Raw genomic sequence first — 24,938 nt, 5'->3', positions numbered from 1 at the left:
AGGGACAGCGACTGACGACGGAAGTAAAGTGAAGATAGGAAATATGAAACACGGTCACAAGAGTACGAGGACGGGGCACCACCTGCGAGAGCTCTTGTCGGCAAAAGGAGATTGCGTAGGGCCAATCCAGTCTCACGTCGTCGTATAGGGACCAGCGGCAGTAGGTGGCGTAGGACCAAACTCCCGTGCTCTTTCTTCCTCTGGCATCCTCTGGACCTCGGGGGAAAATGATGGATGAATTTCACGGCCGACGGTCATCCGCGATGTCCTCTTTTGGACGACCACTCGCTGATCGGGGCCCAGTACGAAAATTTTTGTAGTTGTCTCCCGATTCTTACTTTTCTCTCTATTTCTCGCAATCTCGCCTAATCACTTTCTTTGTGAACCATTACTGAGGTGTTCCACTTTGCTGGAGACAGCTGCGGGGTTCATTCTTCAAACATGGTGGCCTTGGGGTACTGCTACGCGAAAATTTCGGTCCGTCTGATGGTGTCTGTCCAACGATTCACTCACCCGGCAAAAGTTTATGCCCGTGCTAAGAACCCACTAATATTTATCTGGTGCCTGCGTTCATACTTGTGAACATTGTCAATAAAAAACCAAATAAAACGCATATATGAGGCGCAACATCAATGTTTAAATATGTAAATGTTAGGCAGTGGCCCCGCCGTGGTGTGGTCTAGTGGCTAAGGTACTCGGCTGCTGACCCGCAGGTCGCGGCATCAAATCCCGGTGGCGGCGGCTGCATTTTCGATATGAGGACAAAATGCGGCAGGCCTGTGTGCTCAAATTTGGGTGCACGCTAAAGAAGCCTAGGTGGTCGAAAATTCCGTATCCTTCCACTACGGTGTCTCTCATAATCGTATGGTGGTTTTGGGACGTTGAACCCTGCATATCAACCACTCAGTCAAATGTTAGGCAGTGTGTCTTTTCATTTAGAAAATGCAAGGATACGCAATTCTGAAGACCGAAGTGTTTATTACACTAAGCTGACAATGCGCCGCTACGAATGAAAAAGCAGATGTTTCCTAAATGCTTAAGTAAATAAACTCAGGGGAGAAGGAGGAGGAGAAAAAATAAACTTTATTATTCAGAAAGGGGAGGGATAATGGGGGAAACCAAGTTTGACGGGGCTAGGTTGGGGTCCAGGGGGCCGCAACATAAGCAGACCAGTCAGCCAGCTTGGCCTGTAGAAGCAAATATGGGCTTCTTAAGGACATCTCTAGCGTTTCCGGTGAGGGAGATGGCTGCAGGAGCTCCTCGGGTGGAAGGCTGTTGAGGCAACCACATAATACGTGGTCTCTTTCTGCATGTGTTATAGGCCGCAAAAAAAAAAAAAACATCTAGGGACCTTAGTTGGCGAGGGGTCGCCGGCCGCGGGGTGGGTAACATAAGGTATTCGGGGAACGCACGAAGTTCGAGCCCAACATCAACCATAACCTTTTCAGATCTTAAGTTTATAATTCGTAGCTATGTCTGTCAAAAACAAGGGATGCTTTGACGGGTTGCTCAGCAAACATTTTTGTTTATTGCTAGTATTATTTATGAACTACTTTCTCAGATTGGCTTTATTTTCATTTTAGTTTCATTTAGGTATCCTGCCGCCCGGTTCTTGGCCCATCCCTTTTTTTGGGTGAGCGCCATCTATCGGAGGTCATCAGCATCAGGATGCGTTCCATTCCCGCAGTGGAAAACACTCCAAACATTAATAATTAGCCGTGGTCCCCAGGTACGAAAATATGCCATATCAAAGTGGCGTTAAACTATAGCACCCCGAATGGCTCTCTACCATGAACACATTTTCTCAATAAGGTGTTTTAAAGGCAATTCACTTTTGGAGTAAAGAATTGAGCACTTCAGGATCACACGCAACTGTCGAGTTTGCAAAAGTCTCCGACTTAGAAGATACAGCCGAAAGTTATTGGGAAGGCGATCCGACATTCTACGGAGCCACACCGCTATTTGCTTCAACGTGTTTCAAGTCTTCCGACTTTCGTATTGCCTGTATGTAAACATTCGAAAAAAGGTAGAAGTCCAAGGCAGAATGGAATGTCGAAGCGCCGAGAAATGCTCGCAACACGGAGTGTTGTTACAGCCCTGCATTTAAAGATTTTTATTGGCATCGACATTTTCCAACACACAGAATGCGCCAACATGGCGACACTGCTGATTTCGGTTCCTCGCGCAGTGCCATGTCGACACGCAACCCCTCCGCCCCTCACACACAGACACGTAAGCGCACGCATCCCCTGGTTGATGGCAAGCCAATAAGGCTCGTGCCTTGTGGTCACGTGATCAGTGACAAACGAATTAACGAGCCCCACGAACAAAGCCAGCAGACATTCGCAGGACAAAAAAAAGGGTGTGGGAGCTGGCAACGTTTCATTCGTGGCTCGCTGTTGATACCAGGCGGTCTTGTCGTTAGTGGGCTCCAGCGTGTCGGCAGGTCTACCAGAATTACACCTGTGGGATTGGAGTGGCCACTCGATCTTCCAACGTCGCCAACTGCACACGCACAGACGACGACGAAAAGCACCGGCTCACGTTTTCTCGGACAGCGTAGCCCGAGCCGTTGTACATTCGCACTACAAGTTTAGGAAGACAAACAGCATGACAACGAAAGTTGCCGTGCTGCGACCCCGCAGTGAGTGTCGTACATTTTCTCCTTCTACGCGCTATCTTTCCTGTGTTTACATACAAGTTCCCCACGCTATCTCTGTCGCGTGGGCCTTCTGTCTTTCGCATAGGAGTTGATCTAGTTAGTGGGCATTCATGTTCGGGACGGGGCGTGCGAACACGAGAGAGAAGTCGAGAGCCCGAAAACGTTGTTTTGGTGCCTCGACTTCACTCACGTCCTTGCTCGAACGCGGCCGCCTTTTCAACTTTTTATCTACAATCCTGCGGAAAAATTTAGGAAAGCGTAGCGCCCTTTGAAACTTGCCTCTTCGAAGGCATAGCCCAGGTTTCGTGCTGGAACACGTTCGCTTTTGCTTTCGATTCGCGTTTCGTTCAGAGAAATCCACCGAGTGCTTTTCTTTTGAGAACTCGATTACCATATGCGACCGACACTCTGCAAGAAAGAAGGGGGGTAGCCCGAGTGTTCGTTTTTGAGGAATGGAACGCGCACAGCGTCATCTTTTTCTTTCGTCGCGCGTACGCGTGGCTTTATAGCCATTCGATTTTGCGCTTCAGGGCTGTCACAAATCGCGTCCTGTTCTCGATCTATGCTAATCGTTCCTAATTGTTCGTTATATATCTCGAAAGCCACGATATGATCAATCCTTTTTTTTCCGGTTCGTTGTTTTGCTTGCGGAGTCTCGCTGATTTACCCTCGTTCAGGGAGTCTCACTGGTTTTCGACGAGGAGGTGTGTCATTCATATATTTATGCGAACCAGGCGGCGCTTGCTGGTTATAGATTTAGTCCTTTGTTGATATGATGAAGCATGGCTAACTCGTAGGATGTTCTGCTGCCGTTTTGGTTTAATCGTTTGACGTCAAGTTCTATAGCTTTCTCGTTATTTTTGTTTAGTTTCCCGCTTTCCCTGCAAGCGTTGAGAGGTAAACGTGTTCCGAGTTTCGCCTGTTCAGACGGGACTTGAGGTATATCGATCCTTTATTGGCATACTTACGCCAGTTTCCCACCCTACTAGTTAGTACGTGTTGCCAGACCTTCTGGTGGGTTAGTTGCTTACTGGAGCCTGATGAGTTGGTTATTTTCGTCATGGTATACTGTAGTTCTTGCGCGTTTTGTTATAGGCGGTTTGTCACACAACTAGTTACGCGCATTGTTAACTCGATTACGGGAGTAGTTGCGTAGTGTTAGGCGCGATTTCAGTCACCAGACCAGACCACTTGTTGCGCTTGGTATTGCGCGTTTTTAATAACGGGACTATAGTTCTTGTTTGTAGTGTATCATGATCGTAGTCACGGCTCGGCACTAGTTGCTGTGTAGTAATAATTGTTTTAGATGCTTGACTGATTGCACGTGGTGTTAAATTGGTAACGGGACTATAGTTGCGTGTAATGTTACGCGATATTAGTCACGGGATTAGTTGTTGCTCGTGCTGTTACGTGATTTTAATCACGACACTATTTGTAGCGCTTGGTGTTGTGCGATTTTGTTTATTTATTTATTTATCAATACTGCCGATCTCGATAGGACAAATTTTTAGGGAGGGCATACACAATACAAGTCGTAAGGAGATTAATAAATAAGATACAAAAAAGACAGAAAACAAAACAATTGAGTTCACAGAAACTCCTTAGCATGTACATATGATTCTATCATGTATAGGCGATGTATAATAACCGTGGAGGACTCGGATAGTTCCGTTCTCCTATGGTTTGTAGGAAGTGAGAATCAATTTGAATTACAAAAGTGTTCAATAAGTTTTTGTGAGTGCCTGTAACGTGTCAAGCTATCACGATTGAAAGAAATAAGCTTTGACGTGTCGATGTTTGTTACCTTGTGTTGATTGAAACAACAACTTTAGTCTTGCTTGTAGTGTTAATACACGAACTCTAGTAGTAACTTAGAGGGGGGATTCATTATCTTGTATTTATTATAAAGAAACTTCTCTGCCTTTCGCTGCACGTCTTCAATCCTTGCGATGAGTTCCTTTGCATACGCAAAGCGAGAAATATTGGCTGCTCCAACGCATGGTATAACAAGCATTTTGTATGCCAGTAGCTTTGCATCTGGTGCCAGATGAAGGAGTCTTCTTAAAAATTACAGCATATCCACGTATTGAATGATGATGAGTGGGGCGAAGCTTCGGACCATTTTATCGGTAAACCGTGAATCATCCGTTCGTCCGTCCGTCTATCTGTCTGTTTGATTGATATGTGGTGTTAAACTATCTGTCCGTCCGTCTGTCCGTTCGTCCGTCCGCCTATCTATCTATCTATCTATCTATCTATCTATCTATCTATCTATCTATCTATCTATCTATCTATCTATCTGTCTGTCTGTCTGTCTGTCTGTCTGTCTGTCTGTCTGTCTGTCTGTCTGTCTGTCTGTCTGTCTGTCTGTCTGTCTGTCTGTCTGTCTGTCTGTCTGTCTGTCTGTCTGTCTGTCTGTCTGTAGTTCAGTGATAAGGGTTCACTATGTTCACAGTCATTGGTTCTCGGAGGTGGTTCAGTGACCATGGCTCATACGCAGTGCAGGGGAATGGTCTTGTAGTCAAGGAATCTGTTTTGATATCTATACAGAAAGTTTACGTCGTAGTTCTACCCGTCTAAATGCATGCTACGATGACAACGAAGAACCCTCCATCACCTGGACCAGGGGCTTTCCTCTGGTCTGCTTCACTTCCGCCACAGGAAATGTCAGTGGATCAGTTTCTACGCAACGGCATTCCCGCAGTTCCTGTGGCCCTCGTCCCTAGCAATGACGGCTTCATTCGGATGAAGAATTCGAAAGTGATCCAGGCGGAGCTTAGAGCTGCGACGTCTCACTTCCACAGCATCACAGAGGTCCGCCAGTTCGGCAGAGGTGGTATTCTATGTTTTTCATCTGATCAGCTCTGTGTCCAAGACCTATTGAAGTGCTCGAGTTTCGCGACCAATCCGGTGAGCGCCTTTATTCCCCCGTATCTGGCATGTGTGAAAGGTATTGTTCGCGGTGTCGATGTTAACTTGACCCCGTCTGAGGTATTAGAGATGTTTGCCGTGACTGGTGCTATTTCCGTTTATAGGTGTGCACGACTAGTAGAGAGCAGAAGGCGCCGACTGAGTCGGTAATGGTAACCTTTGCTGGAGCGAATCTCCCAAGCGAAATCAAGGCATGGCCACTAATATACAGAGTGGAACCGCTATCACCGCGACCACTCCAGTGTACCAAGTGCTGGCGATACGGTCACACTATTAAAGGATGCAGGTCAGAACTCAGATTCCGAGTGTTTGGTGACAACCACGAAACAAATTACTGCAAAGCTAAAGAAGAGAAATGTTGTCTCTGCAACGAACAACACTGTGCAGATAATCCTGATTGTTCAGCAAAGGCTTGAGAAATGCAAATTCTTGAAATTTAGGGCGTAGGCGCTGTTCCCGACGAGAAGCCCTAGCGGAAATACAGACTAGAACTCAGGGGTATGCGAGTGTTGCAGCACGACATCTCTCGGAAATAAATAAATCGATTTCCATGAATATAGCAGAGGCCATAGAAAAGGCTCTAGAAAAAGCCATGGAACGACAGACTTCTAACCTTTGCGATTCTCTATCTCAAATTTCGGCTAACCAGATGACTCGCATATTTGGTACAACGGGAGAGTCAGGCCTAGTATCCCAACATGTTGAGAGTTCACGACCAATAGCTGACGGTGAATCTGAAACTGCGCCATCGTATTATCCGCCCGCAGGAGCCTCTGCAATAGGCGTCCACAGCCAAAATGAGGAATTTGAAACCGCACCATCGTATTCCCCGTCTACAGCACCCTCTGCAGTAGATATACAGAGTGTAAGTGAGGACAAAGCTGCATATACAATAGATTCCGATGACATGGATTTGGACCCTAGGTCCCTTAAGAGATCTAGATCCCCTGTGTCAAGGAAAACTAACTCACCGAAACAAACAAAGAACAAAAAGTATCTGAAAGAAAAGGAGAGCCTTTCAAAGAGGGATTTCTCGAAAGAAAGCATTCTAGAGAAAACTATAGCGGAAGCAGCTCTTTCGAAACCATATGGTCGCTTAAGATTCTCCATCGGAATTGCCGATCAATCCATTCTGCATCTACGGATTTGGTATACTTGACTTCTAAATTCGCTCCTGATATTATAGCATTACAAGATACATGGCTATCTGTACATAATTTGTTCCATTTAAATAACTTCCGATCTTTTCGACTAGACCGTCCATCGAGAGGTGGGGGTCTAGCTTTGTTTAATAATAATAGAATTAGTATGAAAGTCAAATGCTCATACAAACATATGTCGCCAGAATGCAAAATTTTGGCAGTAGACATTACACTGCCCAACTGCACTCCTTTCACTTTAGTTAATATGTATTTTCCGGATGGAGTTCAAGACACTCGAAGTTTGGATCTAGCTACAAAATCGTGGTGCAAAGACAAAGTTTCAGTTGGAGACTTTAATTCCCACCACACGAGTTGGGGTTTTAGAACTGATCTTAGTGGTAAACGCTTGTGGGAGTGGACTATGGCTAATTACCTGACGTGCCTCAACGTCAGAACCCCCACATTTATTCGTAATCACTCCAGGTCAGCCTTAGATTTAAGTTTTGTCAGTTCAGCCATTACTACTTCTTCTTGGAAAGCGCTGGACTGTGGCACCAACAGTGACCACTTAACGATAAGTTTTGAAATTTCTTGTCCGATAATTCCATCTTGTTCAAATGTAAGAGTATTTGTAAATTACACTAAATTTAGGAATGACCTGAAGTCAGCATTGGCTTTTCACTCGGAAGAGAGCGATGATAAAAAAGCACTCAAAATAAACGCAGTCATTAAAGGATCCTACAAAAGAGCCGAATTTACTGTTGAATCCACAAAAAGAGTATATAGCCGTTGGTGGAATAATGAATGTACAAGAGAGCACCGACGACGTCAGGCAGCTTGGAAGCAGCTCTTACATAATCAATCCCCCCAAAACTGGGCTGATTATAAATTCATTGCTGCGAGCTTTAAAAGAACGGTAGCTCAAGCTAAACAAGAATATGACAGAAGGCATTATGAATACCTGTCGAAGCCTAAACGAATGAAAGCACTGTTCCGATATATAAGAGCTCGGAAAATCTTGCCATCACCAGTTAATGTAGCTTGTGATAATCTGTCGGCACAAGAAATGACCACTACCTTAGAGGCAATTGGTAAAGGTCTGGAAAGCAGATTCACTTCAGTAGTGCCAAACAACTGGCACAAGTCTACGACAAAGTCTGACTTTGAAGAAGTGACACAGACTGAAGTGTCCAACGTGATTAAACATTTACCCTGTGCATCTCCTGGCACAGATGGAATCACAGTACCCATGATTAAAATTCTGTTCAATTTATCGCCTCGAGACGTCGCCAATGTTGTTAACTACTCCTTAAAAAACTCATAGGTGCCGCAGGATTGGAGTATAGCAAAGGTGATTCCTATACTAAAAAATTCGGGTGTAGGATTAACAGTAGATAATATCAGACGAATCTCTCTAACATCTAACATGGTCAAACTAGTAGAGAGCGTCCTACATAGCCGAGTAAGTATCTGGATGGCAGACAATTTAGTAATAAAACCGAACCAAATCGGCTTTCGTAGTTATTTCTCTATTTGGTGTGCCCATGCTGATTTAGAGAGCCGAATACAGCTCGCGCGTAAAAGAAGGCAATACACTGCTTTAGTAACGCTTGACATAGCCAAAGCGTATGACAGTGTGGAGCACTTCATATTGTTAAATACGCTAGAGAGATTGAACTTCTCACAATATTTTATTGAGTGGGTGGCAGAATTCTTAAAATCAAGAGAATTCTACTGCGTCAAGGATGGATGTTCCTCATCTAGATTTAAATAAACGCGCGGAGTTCCCCAAGGAGCAGTCTTATCTCCAATATTATTTACTGCTTTAATGAGCACAATTCCAACAGATCAAGAAGTTACTGTCTACATTTATGCTGATGACATCGGACTCTTTGCTGCTGACTGTGGTATTCACTCACTACAACTAAAATTACAAAGATATATTAACATGTTAGAAATTTGGTTGCAGTCGATCTCTTTATCGTTAAATGTCAACAAAAGCGCGCTCATGGCGTTTCCACTTGCAAAACCAATTTCAATTTCAATTCTATATAAACAGGAGCCCATCCAGCAAGTAGACTCTATAAAATATTTGGGAATCATTTATAATGACAAACTTACCTGGAGTCCACACATAGAGTATATAACTACCAAAGCACAGCGGGCTTCAGGCTTACTACACAAGCTAAGTAACCGGAAATATGGGTTACGGAGGCACACCTTGATAATGTTGTACAAGATTTATATGCGCCCCATCATGGAATTCGGCTGCATATTATTCTCGGGTGGCCCTGCTTATAAAACGAAACCTCTAGTTGTCTTGGAGCGAGAAGCACTGCGAATGTGTCTGGGACTCCCTAGATTTGTGGCTATCAACGTACTGTACCAGGAGGCGCGCCTGCCTACACTACTTTGTCGATTTCGAATTTTGACTGTACAAGCATTTTTTAAATTTTATAGCTTACCGGCAAGAAGATCTCAATATGCTTTTATCGCAAACCCAGACGCCTTCTTTCTTGCTCATTGGCCACGGTTTCACACACCTCAGATAATGTTTGTACAAAAAAATCTAAAAAGTATAAATGTGAACATTAGAAATGTAATTGAGGCTAATGACTCGAATTGTCAGGTTATTATTGAGTATGATGATATAATTCCCCAAAATGCCAAATTACAATCTCTCAAATTTTTAAATAACATATTATTAGATTACTTGGAGCATGCAGAAACTAAAAATATAATAGCCACAGATGCTTCCGTAAATAATCAAAAGGCAGGTGTAGGCATCGCCTCTGATTCGCTTGACTGGTCTTTTTCGGTGAGGCTGTCTGATTTTACTCCAGTTTTTGAAGCGGAGCTCTTGGCGATTATTTTAGCTCTTCGAAACCTTCCATCAAATCAAAACAACGCAGTCATAATGACGGATTCTCTTTCAGTTTTTGCAGCTCTCATTCCTTAGCACGAGCCGCACTTGATGGGCCAGTTTTGTCCATTCTGCCAGATGTTGAATATATCACGGCAATAAGATATCGAAAATCAGCAATCTCCACTGCTGCGAGAGAAAAAGTAACTACATGGAGAGATTATAACCACCTAATGTTTCCATGGCAACCCCGTTGGAGTCAGTCCAGAAAGCTCGAAGTCTTAATTACTAAATTTCGATGTCGTGCCCCCCCCCCCCCTAAACCTGTATCTACACAGAGCTGGTCAGACAACATCACCCCTCTGCGCATTCTGCGGAGAAATGGAATCACTAGATCATTATTTTTTGTATTGTCGCCGCCACGATATACTTAGAAAAAGGTTACTAGTTATGCCATTTCTGAAAATAGGCGTTAGATTGACGGCGGAAACGGCGCTAAGCTTCGGTGCCTCAGTTTTGGGACATTGCCACAGGGATGCTTTCAATGCCGTTTGCGATTATATTCGGGCAACCAAGCGTATACCTTTGTGATCTTCAATAAAAAAAAATTATTTATCACTCCCTAGGGCAGAGTGAAGTAAACGCAGCTGAGTGGTAATCATAACACCTCAAATCTCAAAATTGCTCAACTTGATTTTTTTTCGTTTGCTCTTTTTATGTTGTTTTTATATTTACATTAGTCTTATTATAATACCAATTCATTACACTTAGTTAAATTGATCACAGAAAAACTGCTCTACACTTTCGTGGCCAATCCCCCTGAGTGGGTATGAGCCAACATCTCAGGGAAACAAAACAAAACGAAAAACCACGCGACCATCCGTGCTCTCGCGGCGCTCCGCGCGGTGCCTTGTGGGATCGAGCGCGCGGTGCGTGGCTACGCCTCCCGAGTGCCACTGAACAATGGAGCCGCTTTCCCATTGGCTGTAGCGTCTGCCCCAAAAGCGCGCTCATCCCGTGGCGTTTTCCCATTGGTCGACCGCCCCCCACCCCACCCCCGGGTTGCGAGCTTAAGTGCGTGGCTTGAGCCTCAGCCCGGTCCAGAAGGAGCTCGTTCGCCATCGGTGCCAGCAGGTCTGTCGCTGGCACGCTACACTCCACCGGCAGCCGCCCCCCACCCACCGAACGGTCCCGAAGGCAGTTGTCCCCCGTTCCCTTTCGTCGTAAATTGGCGTCGCAAACACGGTCTTTGCTTCCGATGGAGGCCGTAATGCTTCAGAGACAGCCTCGTGGACGTGGCAGAGGTAAGCTCTCTTTATTTCGATGGCGATCCGCATTTGTTAGCGGTGTCTGGGACAGCCGAGATTACTAGTACGAATGTTTACGAGGTCAAGACATTTCTCTGTATTTCCGATACAGAAGGGCGGCGTATGCACTGTTGCGCTGTGACAAAAGGCGGCTTAGATTATCACGATCACGTGAATTTTTCGCCGTCGCCTTGACGTCGTCACAACCCTCCCGAGCGTCGTACGTTTGTGTGCGAGTGAGGGCATTGGAGATAAGTGCATCGAGTTGAGGGAAAACGCGATGGTCGGGTATCGTCGCTCGAAAAGACTCTCGATAGGTTCCGGAAAGGCGTGGTTAGGACAGGGACTGAGTCACTCGATTTGATCGGCCGGGAGTGGTCTAGGCTTCCCAGCTTGACGGGGATCGACAGAAGGCTACCTTTCCGCGTGTGGCGTTTTCGCATATGTTTGCTTAAAATTGATAGACAGCATGAAGGCAGCTTGGCTCGCAGCCGCGTATCTTCGATCGTATCGCGGTTTTCCGCGCGGCGCGTTGCGTTATCGGGCGCCCGGTGCGTGACTCCCGGGTGCCACTAGGCAATAGAGGCGCTTCCCCGTTGGTTGTAGCGTGTTCCATGAGAACGACCCCAATTCCGGGCCGTTCTCCTATTGGGCGATATCCTCCGGGGTGCGAGGCTCGAGCTGCCGAACCCTGCCTAGAAGGGGCCAAGTTAGCCAGACCCAGTTATGCCGGAATCTGTCTCTGGAGTTCGTCGCTAGTCTTGCATACCTTATTCTACAGTTATCGCGGCTCACTTGTAAGTCCCACAATGGAAAACCCGTAGATCACCAATGTCGCGTCTGCATTTACATGTCGTCCCCGCTGTAGCCGTAAATGGCAAGAACACCACAGGTCGTGCCTATGTTCCGATGCATTATGCTCCAATGAACCTGACCTGGACATTCAATGTCCTCAGTCATTACAACTGAGACTGCCCGGGTTCTTTCGTACACCACACAGCAGATGTCAGTTTCATGAAGGCGATTTCGATCCCCTCTTGTAGATGTTGCCTGATTATCATTTTTTATGATATAGGTCATCCAAATCGGGCTGCTGCATGAGCGGCCTAGCTGTGCTCGCACGTGGCGGGACACCTGACGCACCCAAGTGGTGGGCGGAACAGTGTATCGCAAGTGTCGGGGACACCCTCCGCTTGTGCGTGCGGCAGGTGACCCCGACACTTGCGGTGCGTCAGCTGCGTGGATAGCGTGTAGATAGACCTTTAAAACAATCTCGGGAGCATGAATTCATTGATCGGAACACGACGACTCTCGCAGAGTCGCGAACGCCACCTATATTTCCTCAACCTTTTTCTTGACCCTTGCAAAGGTAGCGAATTGGAGGCTGCTCTTTCGATTTCTTCACCATTAATGACTTGTCTCTCCGCCCTCCCTTCAGCAGAAGCCTTTTTTCCTATACTACATAAAGAAGAGGACACTGGCCGCACTGATGACTGATTATTTGTCGGTTACGTTTGCCTATCAAAGGCGGTGCCAGCGGGGCTGACGGGGGGGGGGGGGAGGGAGAGGAAGGACTGGGGCTTCCCAAAGTTCTGCCGGCTTCTCGCCCCTCCCCCCCAAAGAGCAAGCAAACCTCTCGACCCAGGGTACCCTACAAACCAAAAAGAAATCCTGGAGCCAACCCTGTCACCTATCTTTGTCTGTTATTAACGTAATTATCGTGTCTTTTTACTTCCAGAGCCCGCAAGGGAATATAATGCCGACTGTGCAGTGCTGATGGTGATAGAACTCGATCGGGATGAAATTTCTCAACGCTCACTGGCTCCTGTCTGCAGCTTGCGTAACACAGCCAATCGCGATAGTGAAATTAGGCTCGATCGTGACCAGTGACGCCGGTATAAGTAATAGGTGCTTGTGGAGGAAAGGGCGAGCTGCCATCCCATTACGAAGCAATGGGGATGGCGGTATTATGATGGGGTGTAGCTGCTGGAGGAACACAAACAAGTGCTAGTGACACCACAGCAGAAATAGCTAAAAACTAGGTCGGGCCCTGTGGGTATCCCGAAAAGTAAACACGCGCGCGAGAGTCGTAAGTCAGTAAGACAAAGGAACGGATGAGAAGCTTTCGTGTACATCCTTGCCGCAGCCGGGATTAACCTGCTCAGCATCGCGTGTAATTGCGGAGCATTGGGAGCATAAACGGAGTTTCCATATTCCCGGTGGGAACGGGGTAATAAAAAGGCTACCTTTTTATCGCTACTCTGCAATTCCAATGTCAATATCATGAAAGGAAAAGAAACGGGCATAAAACGTCCCCTCTAGAATACCTTCACGACAGGGTGGCCAACAGTGCGGTTGCGTAAGATGAGAGCCTAAGCCAAAGTCTGAAAATATACCCCGGACGCATGCGAGGGTTTGTGGGGGATGGGGCTTTACTTTTCATGATGCAGCCCGGTGGATGCCCGACCCCCAAGCCCCCCTCCCGTACTCTCCGCCTATTACTGGGGAAGAGGCCGTAGGGCTGCAGTGGACGTAAATGCCAACCTTATTTTTCACAGTTTGGCAACTCACACGCCACGCGGAATCGTTATGACGTAGATTAAAGCTAAGAAACACACAACTCGCAGTTCACAGCCGCGCTTGTGGAAGTCTGCACGTATTCCTATTAGATTTCAGTGTCCAATTTTTTCTGCCTTTAAGTGCGATGACTTCTTAGGTGGAAAAACAATTGGTGTTTCCTGCAGTGGCTGCGGAGTGCACCGCCTCCGAGCTTCGCACCGTGGGGCGACCGGCGGTCGTCTCGGTGGCAGGAGCCACCAACGGCCAGGTCCCCCACGCCAACGGCCAGGTCCCCCACGGCAACGGCCAGGTCCCCCACGCCAACGACCAGGTCCCCCACGGCAACGGCCAGGTCCACCACGCCAATGGCCGGGTCCCCCACGCCAATGGCCGGGTCCCCCACGCCAACGGCCAGGTTGCCTACGCCAACGGACAGGTCCACTACGCTAACGGCGCCCCCCCTCAGCCATCGTTCGCACAAGTCATCTCGAAGAAGGTCGGCGTCACGGCGGCAGTGCCACCGTTCTCAGCGCAGCTCCTGCCGAGCGCCACGGCTGCTGCTGTTGTGCCTCCTACACTGACCATGAACGGCGTGACCCATGGCGTTGTCGTAGGCGCCACAGCCGACGGGCCCTGCTGCGTGCCTCCCACTGAGGAGGGGTTGATACGTGACTCCCCGCCACTGCCCCAGGTGCCCGGTGACGTGTACCCAAACATCATATGCGGACCCAGGCAGAGGTCGAGCGACGAGCTCCGCCTACAGGTGAGCATAGTTTTGTAATAGTTACGCCCAGAAAGAAGTCTGCCGCTGGTGAAACTGCAAGTGCATTCGAGAGTTTTAGAACAGCGCTACGCAAAGCTTTGCATTCGCGTCGCAAGCTACAGATGAGAATAGATTAACCACACGAGCTCCGTCTACAGGTAAGTATAGTTTCGTAATAGTACTATAGCAAAGGAACTCTAATCTTATTAGATAGTTCTAAGAACAATGCAATGTATTGCGCTTGCGCTGCGTCGCATACGATCACCTCGTGTAGGCTCCCGTTCTGTGACAAACGCTAAAACTACGCCCGCAAGCTTTGCGTACGGTATTCGAAAGCTCTCAACTACGATCTTATTTTATGCACCAAGATTTAACGGGATGGGAAAGAAAGTAGGAATTGCCTTAATGCCTAAGTATTGAAACTAACCAAAAACTTTTTTTTTTCTCGTACCGTGAAACCAAGTAACGTGTCCTCAAACGGACATCTTTAAGACAGTTCGGACTATCGAGGATTAGGAAAAGCTAACAAATGCGTATTGTATGCACCCCGAGATTTATATTGTGAGCACCCATCGCGACACGCTAAGCCTTCGAAATTGGTTTAGCGTGGCTCTCAAAGACGGTGCCGAATCAGCACGCACTCTGTGTGTTGAAGCTCAAGGACGTGAATCTGAAGCAAATAGAAGCGCAGCTTCTTGATAAATTCTATGTGGGCGACAACTCCTTGCGGCAGTAATGTCATGTTTTTCGCACTCAATAATGGTTATTCGGTGGTGCCGGGGAGCCTTTGTAACTTAGAGATGAAAAATTCATCCGTACGAGGCACAATTGCATCATTTCTTCCGCCATTTGCAGCTTACCATACCCGGAAGGGAGATTTCTTTTTCCGATATCATAGAGCCACATTAAAATGGTCCAAAATTACTAGGCAGCTCGCAGTTCCAGAACGCAAGAAAGCCTTCAATAAAATTCTTCTGACATGACCACTTCTAAAGTTCGTGAGGACACACAACATGGGCGCTACTTTTGGATTCGCAAGAATCTGTGCTCGACAATCGCACATAGCGTTGACTTTCTGCACGGAACTTGTGAGCGCTTTTATCGGGACGAGAGATGAGAAATTGCTGATCGCACCGTGCAATAAATGTCCGCTCGAACTGTGAGAATTCTGAAAATTTGTGCGGTGGTGAACTCGTGAGGCAATGAGATCCTTTAAAGAGTCCATTTTAGGGCTTCTTGAAAAAGTGTTGCGGGACCCCTTTAAGGTAGTTCACTGCCTGGCGAATATATCGCTACAAAAACTTTCACTGTTAAGTGTGTTGCCGAGATTTGTGTGCTGCCATTGCTTTCTCTACGCTCGTCCCGACTAAGGTCCCTAGATTTTTCTTCTTCGGGTATAACTACTGAAAACCATCGATGAAAGCTATCGATGAACGTCGCTGGCTAACGCTCGTTTTCGGCAGTCATGTTCGTCCTAACGCTTTGGTAGCACCTGGTTTAGGAGTGCGCCGCTCAATAACGATGGCGGTTCGGACTGGAGGTGAAAGGTGTGTCGCGTCCGCTGAAAGATGCCTGGCTAATGCACTTAGACATACAGTGTAAATCTTCCAAGTTATGAAGAAAATGGAGGCACACACCGTCTGCGCTATCAACGGCAATTAGTCCCGATTATCGTTCCGGAAGCAAAATGTTGCCGGTAGGAACCTAAGCATGAAGGGATAGCGGGGGGCAGGTAAGTTGTTACGCCCACGCCCTGTTTATAATGTAGTGCCATGCGTGTTGGCAGGACAGGGTGGGGAAAAAAGCGATACCTGTCCCCCCTCAAGCCTCACCCAGCACTTGCCCTCACGCCAGATCCCCTCCACCCTCCGATATGCTGACTGGATTGCACCCCCCCTCCCCACGAGAATATCCTGTCGGCGACCACGTGCACTGCTCGCTTGTTTGCAAAGTAATCGTATGCGTGACGGTCACTACAAACTGCCGTCGCTCCCGTCGTCTGACGATCCCGCAGGAGATCCAGAAGACACTACCGTCCCACTTCCCGCGTCGACCCGCCCAGGGAAAGCTCGGCCGCCCCATCCAGCTCATGGCCAACCACTTTTCCGTCGAGATTCCCGCGGGCAACGTTTATCACTATGACGTGGAGATCTTCTCCGAGAACAACAAAGAGGCGAAGATACCGGAAAAGCGCAAGTACCGCTGCATTAGCACAAAGATCAACAGACTTGTCATCGAACAGCTAGTCAAGAAGTACCGCCTGGACTTGAGCAACTGCGTGCCGGCATTTGACGGCCGAAAGAACCTGTACACGCGTCGGGAGCTCAAGTTCCGCGAGCGGACCTTCGCGGTAGAGCTCGAGGAAGACCAGAGGGTGCAGAAGTTTGTCGTCAAGATCCAGTACGCGGCCACCGTGAACCTGGACGCATTGCACGCAGTCTTCGAGAACAAGGTCAACACCGTCCCGCAGGAGGTCCTGCAAGCCGTCGACATTGTTCTGCGTCATGGGCCTTCCATCAGATTGACTCCTGTCGGCCGGTCCTTCTTCAAGCCGCCGCTTCCGAACCAGGCGCACTCTCTGGGGGGCGGTCGCGAAGTGTGGTTCGGCTACTACACCAGCGTGCGACCGGCTCAGTGGAAGCCCATGCTGAACGTGGACATGTCGGCCACCGCGTTCTACGAGCCGCAGCCGGTCTTATCGTTCATGTGCAAGATCTTAAGCGACGGACGCCGCGAGATGACCGCGGCTGACTTCCGCGACCTCCGGGACTTTCAGAATGTTCGGCTCAACAAGGAACTCAAGGGTTTGCGTATCAAGGTGAGTACACCGCTGTATTAATGGGGCTTGTGGGTGGTCAAGGAGATTTTGATCCAACTGTCGTGTTTCCTCCCCCTTTCGAGGTAGATATCGAGTAGATATGTAAATTACATAAGCATAATGACGAATGGTTCTCGATGAATGGGGTTAGATGGATATCCAAAGCATCGGAGGAACTGGGATATCCCACGAATATGCTTTTACAATATGTAGAAATCGTACCTACGAGCTTTGCTTTTTCCAGTGGCAGTATGCAGAATCTACAGTTGTTACGGGATTTAAAAAGACTTAAAATTTTGTTGTAGGCAGATGTCGGTGAAAATGCTGTAGAGCAAGGTCTAGCTATGTATAATGCCAACATGACGCAACTATATTCCAGCTATTTGACCAACATTCGTGACGTCGTCAGGGACTCTGCTTAAATTCTTTGAAAGCGTGAATTTGGCACGATTGTCTTCAAGCCCATAAACAAAAAAATAACCAGCATGGCAACATGATGTGGTCCCCATTTGCGTTTCTTGTACTCAATTGCTACTCATTAGGTGACCCACCTGCCCTACCCTCGGAAGTACAAGGTAGTCCGGGTCACCAAGGAGCCCGCCAAGAGGCTGTTCTTCGACATGGAGGACGGCTCCCGTTGCTCGGTGGCCGACTACTTCCAGAACCGCTATGGCCGCCTAGTTTATCCGAACCTGCCCTGCATTCAGGTCGGAAACCTCGCGCACCCCGTCTACCTGCCCTTCGAGGTGTGCGAAATCGTCGAAGGCCAGCACTGCCGGAAGAAATTGGACGAGAACCAGACCTCTGAGATGATCAAGCGAACCGCTCAGCCTCCGGCCAAGCGCTTCAACGAGATTCGCCAGTCCGTCCGGGACCTGGTCGGCAGTAACGACCAGTGCCTGCGCGAGTTCAACATTAAGATCAGCACCGAGCCGACTCAGCTGAAAGGGCGGGTGCTCGAGCCACCTTCCCTGTTATTCGAGAACAACGCTGTGACCAAGCCTCGTGAGGGCACCTGGGAGCTGCGCGGCAAACACTTCTTCAAGGCGGCCTCACTGACGCGCTGGACACTGCTCAACCTGAGCCGCTTCGCTCAGCGGGACAGGTACGTTTCTTTGTTGTTTTCCTTTACCTTAAGAGCTCACGGGTGAATGGGAGCATACGGAAGTGGTTCAAAATATGCCGCATACTTCTCTCAGCCTGCCCCGTCATGATGACGTTAGCTCATCGAAGGTTCCATTTTTTAAAAGACGATAGTCTTTTTAGGGACCTCCGACGGAAAAATTTTAATCTGTCTGTCTGTCTGTCTGTCTGTCTGTCTGTCTGTCTGTCTGTCTGTCTGTCTGTCTGTCTGTCTGTCTGTCTGTCTGTCTGTCTGTCTGTCTGTCTGTCTGTCTGTCTGTCTGTCTGTCTGTCTGTCTGTACAGTTGTCTGTTTGTGCGCCCTTAATGATACCTCAAACGGCACCAAACGGCCAACCCCATCCGCAGTACCCACCAATATTGCTGAAGCTTTAGAGTTCATAGTTATGCTATTGTCATATAAGAAGTAATTATTGCGCATATCTGAGGCGTCATAACAAATTGTCAATGTTTTGTATATCTGCCTTTATACTAGAAGAGGCACACACGTGTAGCGTTTATCACGCTGTGCTGACTGTGCAATGTGATGCTCTAAAGGGTGTTCCAAACGCTTTGCTACGACGACACGATGGAGGCACCTACCCGTCGCTCTGCGTTCTACACCTTATCACCACCGAGACTGGCGCGCATGCCTTCATTTTTGAAGATAACTGCCTCGTGTCTAACGTGCCTCGATGTGCTCGTTCGCTTTCGCTACACGCTCGAGGCAATCTAACGCAGCGCCTCCAGAATACCATTAACTGATTTTCTTCCGCAGAACATCAAATAAACGTTTTGTGCACTCTCTCCAGACGCAAGACTATCGTCCTTTGACGACATTTGCAGTTTAACATGCAGATTCGGGTCATTTTTAAAGGCGAATTTTCACACACATCTGATTTCAAGTCATGGCGACGACGGCAACTCACAGACGTCTGCAAGACTCGGTTAGGTCATTTTAAATGGAATTATCTACGCAGTAGGGCTGGGCAGTACCTCAATGCAAGTTTGGTGGAGGATAGCATGTTGAACGCCCACGACTGTGCAATGGTGGCGAATGGCACTAACACTGTATATGTGGTAAAAGTGTTTGTTGCTGCTGACGGCGGAAGTGCAGATACGATTTCGTCGGCTTCTGCCGATTTCTCGCTGCCACTCGTAGCCGGTGCACCCTTCAAAAATCCCAGTTGACCCGGGAGAGGTGTTGCAGCACTCTGTCTGTACAGATGGTATTGCTCTTCTCCGGCATGTGAAATATTCTTTCGCAAATCTTGTTTTGAGATAAAACCACTGCGGTCTGACAACCATATTAAGAGGAATCAAGCAAGGGTGGCGTATTCGGCTAGTTACCTATTTGTTCTAGTAGCCAAAATCATGGCACAAAACTTCCACTAGCTAGAGGGAGGGACCCGCCCCCCCCCAATCCTGGGATAAGTTCCCCATTGATCCGTGCAGTCTAGCTAACTTTTTCATTGTTCTGGAAGCCGAAATCATGGCAAGTAATTGCACTCTAGCCAAGGAGGCTTGAGCCACCACCCAATCATGGAATACATCCCCATCTATTTGTGCAGTCTGGACAATTTTGTCAAGTTGCTGGTGCGCACGGGCAACGAGCTCGGCATGCGCATCGAGCAGCCGGTGGACATCAGCTCGGCCGACACGAACCGCAAGCCGATACGCACCACGCTGCTTGAGGAGCAGCGCAAGGTCCCCAACATAGAGATGGTCATCATCGTCCTGACCAAGAGCACGAACTACGCCGAGATCAAGCAGGTGGCCGAGACAGAGATCGGCCTGCGCACCCAGTGTGTCATGGACAACAACATCGTCAAGAAGTGCAACCCGGCGCTGGTCACCAACCTTTGCCAGAAGATGAACGCCAAGCTGGGCGGCACTAACAACAGCCTCCTGCCCCAGGAGAAGCCGGCCATCTTCCTGAAGCCCGTCATCATTATCGGTGCAGACGTCACTCACCCGGCGCCCGGAGACAAGCACCGCCCCTCCATCGCCGCCTGCGTCGGCAGCCTGGACTCGATCCCGTCCAGGTTCCACTCTTCCATTCGTGTCCAGATGGAGGACTCGACGGCCACGTCTCGTGTGGAGATCATCAGAGACCTGAAGGACATGATGAAGGAACTGCTCAAGGCATTTTACCGGGCCACCAAGCACAAGCCTGAGCGCATCATCTTCTATCGGGATGGAGTGAGCGAGGGGCAGTTCATGGAGGTCCGCAACCGGGAGGTGAGCGCGCGTGGCTGTGGCCGCCTGAAACAATGCCCGTTGGTACTTTTCGCATCGTAATAGACATGACTGCAGCTGGCCCATATATTTTAATGTGTAACAAGTAATAAGGCTGCCACCTGCTTGATACTTACGCCTGCACGGTACTCGCGCTTCTATTTGCTTTCTTGCACGCCTGTTTGGCCTCATGCCCTCGTTTCGTAATCGATACGGCTGTCGTCGGCGTGATGCCAGGGCCTGATCTTTGTAATTGATATGACTGATGTTCGCTCTGCAGTGTAATCGGAATGACTTCGGTCTTTTAAACATCTAGCCCAGGAAACAAACCGTCATTTTTCCACCTTTCTGTCGGCCATTAACAGCCCTGTCTGTCGTCCCCTTCTGCGCGTAACCTCAGGTGAGCGCCATCCGGCTTGCCTGCCAGGAGATGTCTCCCAACGAGACGTACGAGCCGGCCCTCACTTTCATCGTCGTGCAGAAGCGACACCACACCCGGTTCATGCCCGCCAACGACCGCGACGGTGTCGGCAAGTGCAAAAACGTCCCGCCCGGCACCACCGTCGACTCCGTGGTCACTCACCCGCTGGACTTCGATTTCTTCTTGTGCAGCCACTTCGGCATACAGGTATACGAGCTCGATTATCAGTGCGCGTGGTCCCACGCAGTAAGAAAATGATATACCGTATGCAATGATCTCTACAGTCATGGTTAGGCCCTCCGTCGTACCTAAGCTGCCTCTAAAGTGTCGCGCTGCAAACTCCAAGGCTTCAATACGATCATGGGCAAAACTATTCCCGGCCAAGGTCACGCAATTTTGCTTACTCTTCACAGAACCCCAGGTTCACGCCTTACAACGTACCTCGTGCGGTTAAACTCACCCAATTACCGCCCTTTTTATAGTTTTTCTTATGATGTTTCCATGCACACTTGCTGAACGCCCAGCCATCTTGGTTTCGTTGAGGTGAAACACGATTGAGGCGCAACATCAATACGTAACTATGAAGCAGTTCGTTTATTTCTTTTATTCATTACGCTTTGCTAAAAAAATTAACACACCTCTGCCAGTGCTCTACCGCTTCACAGAAACTTTCGTTTCTTGACATAACTGCCAGGTGGCGCCCATATATCGTACGTGCAATCTCTCCAAACGGAAGACTGTAGTCTCTCGACGAAGACCTTAGCATCGAAGCGGGCAGACACGCGACCAACTTTTCCCAAAGTCATTTTGCAATCTTGTCATTTCTTTTTATTTTACGAACCGACGCAGGGCACGAGCAAGCCATCCCACTACTACATCGTGTGGGACGACTCCGACTTCTCGGCGGACGACCTGCAGAAGCTGAGCTTCTACCTCTGCCACACGTATGCCCGGTGCTCGCGCAGCGTCAGCATCCCGGCTCCGGTGTACTACGCCCACCTGGCCGCGTACCGCGCCAAGAACCACGTGATCAGCAAGGTTGACGTCTCCAGCTCGAGCAGTGACTCGTCCGGTGGCTCGGCCGACTCTATCACCACCAGCCAGTACGTGCAGGCCGTCAAGGTTCTCGAACCCCTGCAGACGGCCATGTACTTCGTATGACCATCGTCCTCGGGTTACCGGATCAGGTTGGTGGAAGCTACGATTTTTTCCGCGTATTCATCATCAGCCGGCCACTCCAGGCAAAGGCCTCTCCCATGTTCCGCCGGTCAACTCGGCCGTGTCCTTGATACTCCCACTTGATACCCGAAAACTTCCTGGTCTCATCTGGCCACCTATCTTTCGTCTTTCCCTCATCCGCTTGCCTTCTCTGGGAATCCAGTTAATGACCAGCGATTAATCCTGCCTACGCACTTTACGTGCCCGGTCCATGTTCATTTCTTCTTATTTCAACTGATATCCCAGTAACCCCGGTTTATTCCCTGATCCAGACTTCCCCCGTATTATTATAGTACAATTTTCCAATCCCGAAAACGCCACGTTTACCCGGTTTATTCCCTGATCCAGACTTCCCCCGTATTAGTATAGTACAATTTTCCAATCCCGAAAACGCCACGTTTATCCACAATACGATGCTTACTAAGCGATAAACTGTTGGGGGAAAAAATAAAGGAAATGGAAACGCCGCCTTGAGATTTTCTGCTCTGCGACGTCATAAACACTGAAGGTGTTTACTGGATTTAATACAGCTTTTTATCGATAAAATTGAAAATTGTAATATGTATCGCCATCGACCCGGCATACGAAGTTTTGGAAAACTTCATCAAGCTAATGTCGTGAAAGCGTGAAAAATACATTTTGAAATTTCTGACTTCACCCTGCCGCGGTGGTCTAGTGGATAAGGTACCCGGCTGCTGACCCGCAGGTCGCGGGATCGAATTCCGGCTGCGGCAGCTGTATTTCCAATGGAGGCGGAAATGTTGTACGCCCGTGTGCTCAGATTTGGGTGCACGTTAAAAGAACCCCAGGAGCTCGAAATTTCCGGAGCTCTCCACTACGGCGTCTGTCATAATCATATGATGGTTTTGGGATGGTAAATCTCACATAACGATCAAATTTCTGACTTCACGCACGGGGATTAATGCGCGTAATTTGAAAATGAAGCTGGCGCTCCCCGATTGTTTCTTAACGATTTCGGGGCATTCGTGCATTCAACAGCGCACAGTTTCTGAAACTGGTCGGGTCTATAGCTCTTCGGTTCCCAGATACACCCACAGAAGGCGTCAGTGCCGCGGTCGTTGATTGAATGTGGCTATATCCACCCAGGCATACGTGTGGTCTATCAGTCTATTATTGAAGTGGCATTTCTATATCCGGGGACGAAACTTCGTCGCAATGGAGCGATAGCTACCAAGGCGAGGCTTTCCTCGGATCCCTTTTATATTGCCAGTAGTGTATACGGCATCGTTGGCCGAATTATTATCAGGACGTCAACTCACTTAGAAAAAAAAATGTGAAGTTAAAATCGCAATGGCAGCCGATTGACTCATATGTTTTCCTTTGAGCATTTAGTGTTATCAACAATTCGTCGCTCGCCAACTGCGTTTAGCCGGCAAAATTTTTGTCACCGCTGTTTTCGCCAGAGGGTAGTTTGACTATGCATTAATTTCATGTTTTTCTGCTTCCTTTCAGGTTTTTTTTTTTCAGAACTTCTCCGTCCGAGACGTTCATCTGGAGCCCCCCTCCTTTTTTTTTTCTTCAGCGTTTTGGCGGGTTTTGTTTTTGTTTTCCTTCGACAAGTCTTCTTTTTTTGTTTTGTGTTGAAAATAAAAAAGTGTTCCTTTGATAATGTTCGTTCCTCGTATACTTAGTACAATATTTTAAAGGCTACTGCGCCTGCTGTCGTCTTCGTTCGTAGTGCTACCTGCACTCTTGTTCCACTTGCGCTCCGCTGCAGTGGTCTAGTGGCTAAGGTGCTCGGCTGCTGACCCGTAGGTTGTGGGATCGAATTCCGGCTGCGGAGGCTGCATTTCCCATGGAGGTGCTGCTCAGATTTGGGTGCACGTTAAAGAACCCTAGGGGTTCGAAATTTCCGGAGCCCTCCACTACGGCGTCTCTCAAAATGATATGGTGGCACAAATCAGTGTTCCACTTGCCAATCGCTTCAGGCAATGGTGCCATGTCGGGGAGAATGTGGCGTTCAAGCAGCGGCGTTGGCAGGGGTACCGGGCCAATGCCCCCACTCTGAAATTTTATTTCGCAATGACATACAGTGAAAAATATAAAAAAATGCCCCCTCCTTTCCCCCGAAAAAATTTCCTGGCTACGCCTGGCGTTCCCGTAAAAACTTCGCAGATATCTCCAGAGGTGTGGACAGTAGAAACGACAGTATGTACTTCAATTGTATCGTACACATAACGTACTCTATGTACCATACCGTACGTTTTGTGGTCAAATTGAAGAGCCATCGACGAATAACATTAGCTAACGCTCGTTTTCGGCGTCGATCATGTTCCCTATACGCTTTGCCAGCACCTGGTTAAACGAGAGCCCAACTCACTAGCGACGGAGATACTGATCAGAGGAGAAAGACTTCGCAATCACTGAATGATGCGTGGCTAATGTAAAATGGCGGCAGACACTGGTTGTGTGTGAGGGGGGGGGGGGAGCAGGATGCGTGGCACTGCACTATGGTAGCAGTTGGTAGCTATGGTAGCACTATGGTAGCAGAATCAACTGCACTATGGTAGCAGTTGATCACCTGTAGATTTCTTCCAGAATGTTTATATATACTTCATCTACGCCCTGATTCCGCAGTGTCTGCATGACGGCTGATATTTCTACTGAATCAAACGCCTTCTCGTAATCTATGAAGGCTATGTATAGTGGTTGGTTATACTCTGAGCATTTCTCTATTACCTGACTGATAGTATGAATGTGGTCAATTGTTGAGTAGCCTGTTCGAGATCCTGCTTGTTCCTTTGGTTGATTGAATTCTAATGTTTTCTTTACTCTGTTAGCAATTACCTTTGTAAATAGCTTGTATACTACAGAGAGCAAGCTGATCGGCCTGTAATTCTTCAAGTCCTTCTCATGGGCATGGGCTGGACATGG

At 48.2% G+C, this 24,938-nt stretch overlaps 1 protein-coding gene across 2 annotated transcripts; it reads left to right on the top strand.

Moving 5' to 3' along the window:
- Positions 1–2,444: 2,444 nt before the first annotated feature.
- Positions 2,445–23,673, top strand: LOC119179319 (protein argonaute-2). Of its 2 annotated transcripts, none has more exons than XM_075868887.1 (8): positions 2,445–2,644; positions 13,650–14,227; positions 16,242–17,045; positions 17,588–18,150; positions 19,738–20,407; positions 20,805–21,032; positions 21,675–22,012; positions 23,517–23,673. In XM_075868887.1, exons 1-7 carry the CDS (start codon positions 2,611–2,613, stop codon positions 21,984–21,986), a joined length of 3,189 nt encoding a protein of 1,062 aa, XP_075725002.1. In that variant the 5' UTR covers positions 2,445–2,610; the 3' UTR covers positions 21,987–22,012; positions 23,517–23,673. The 2 variants fall into 2 exon arrangements, with proteins under 2 accessions (XP_075725002.1, XP_037286281.2); XM_037430384.2 differs by lacking the exon at positions 2,445–2,644 and adding an exon at positions 10,840–10,902.
- The last annotated feature ends 1,265 nt before the right edge of the window (positions 23,674–24,938 follow it).

Source organism: Rhipicephalus microplus, chromosome 7 (genome assembly GCF_043290135.1).
Source record: "Rhipicephalus microplus isolate Deutch F79 chromosome 7, USDA_Rmic, whole genome shotgun sequence".
Classification (NCBI taxonomy): Eukaryota; Metazoa; Arthropoda; class Arachnida; order Ixodida; family Ixodidae; genus Rhipicephalus; species Rhipicephalus microplus.
Note: the sequence above shows the minus strand (reverse complement) of the source record. Positions and strands in the feature narration are given on the sequence as shown.

Coding starts and splice junctions, on each gene's coding strand:
- LOC119179319 (XM_037430384.2), top strand. CDS start 10,857: ATGGAGGCCGTAATGCTTCAGAGACAGCCTCGTGGACGTGGCAGAG. Junction 10,903..13,649: donor GCCTCGTGGACGTGGCAGAG/GTAAGCTCTCTT, acceptor TGTTTCCTGCAG/TGGCTGCGGAGTGCACCGCC. Junction 20,408..20,804: donor TGGAGGTCCGCAACCGGGAG/GTGAGCGCGCGT, acceptor GCGTAACCTCAG/GTGAGCGCCATCCGGCTTGC.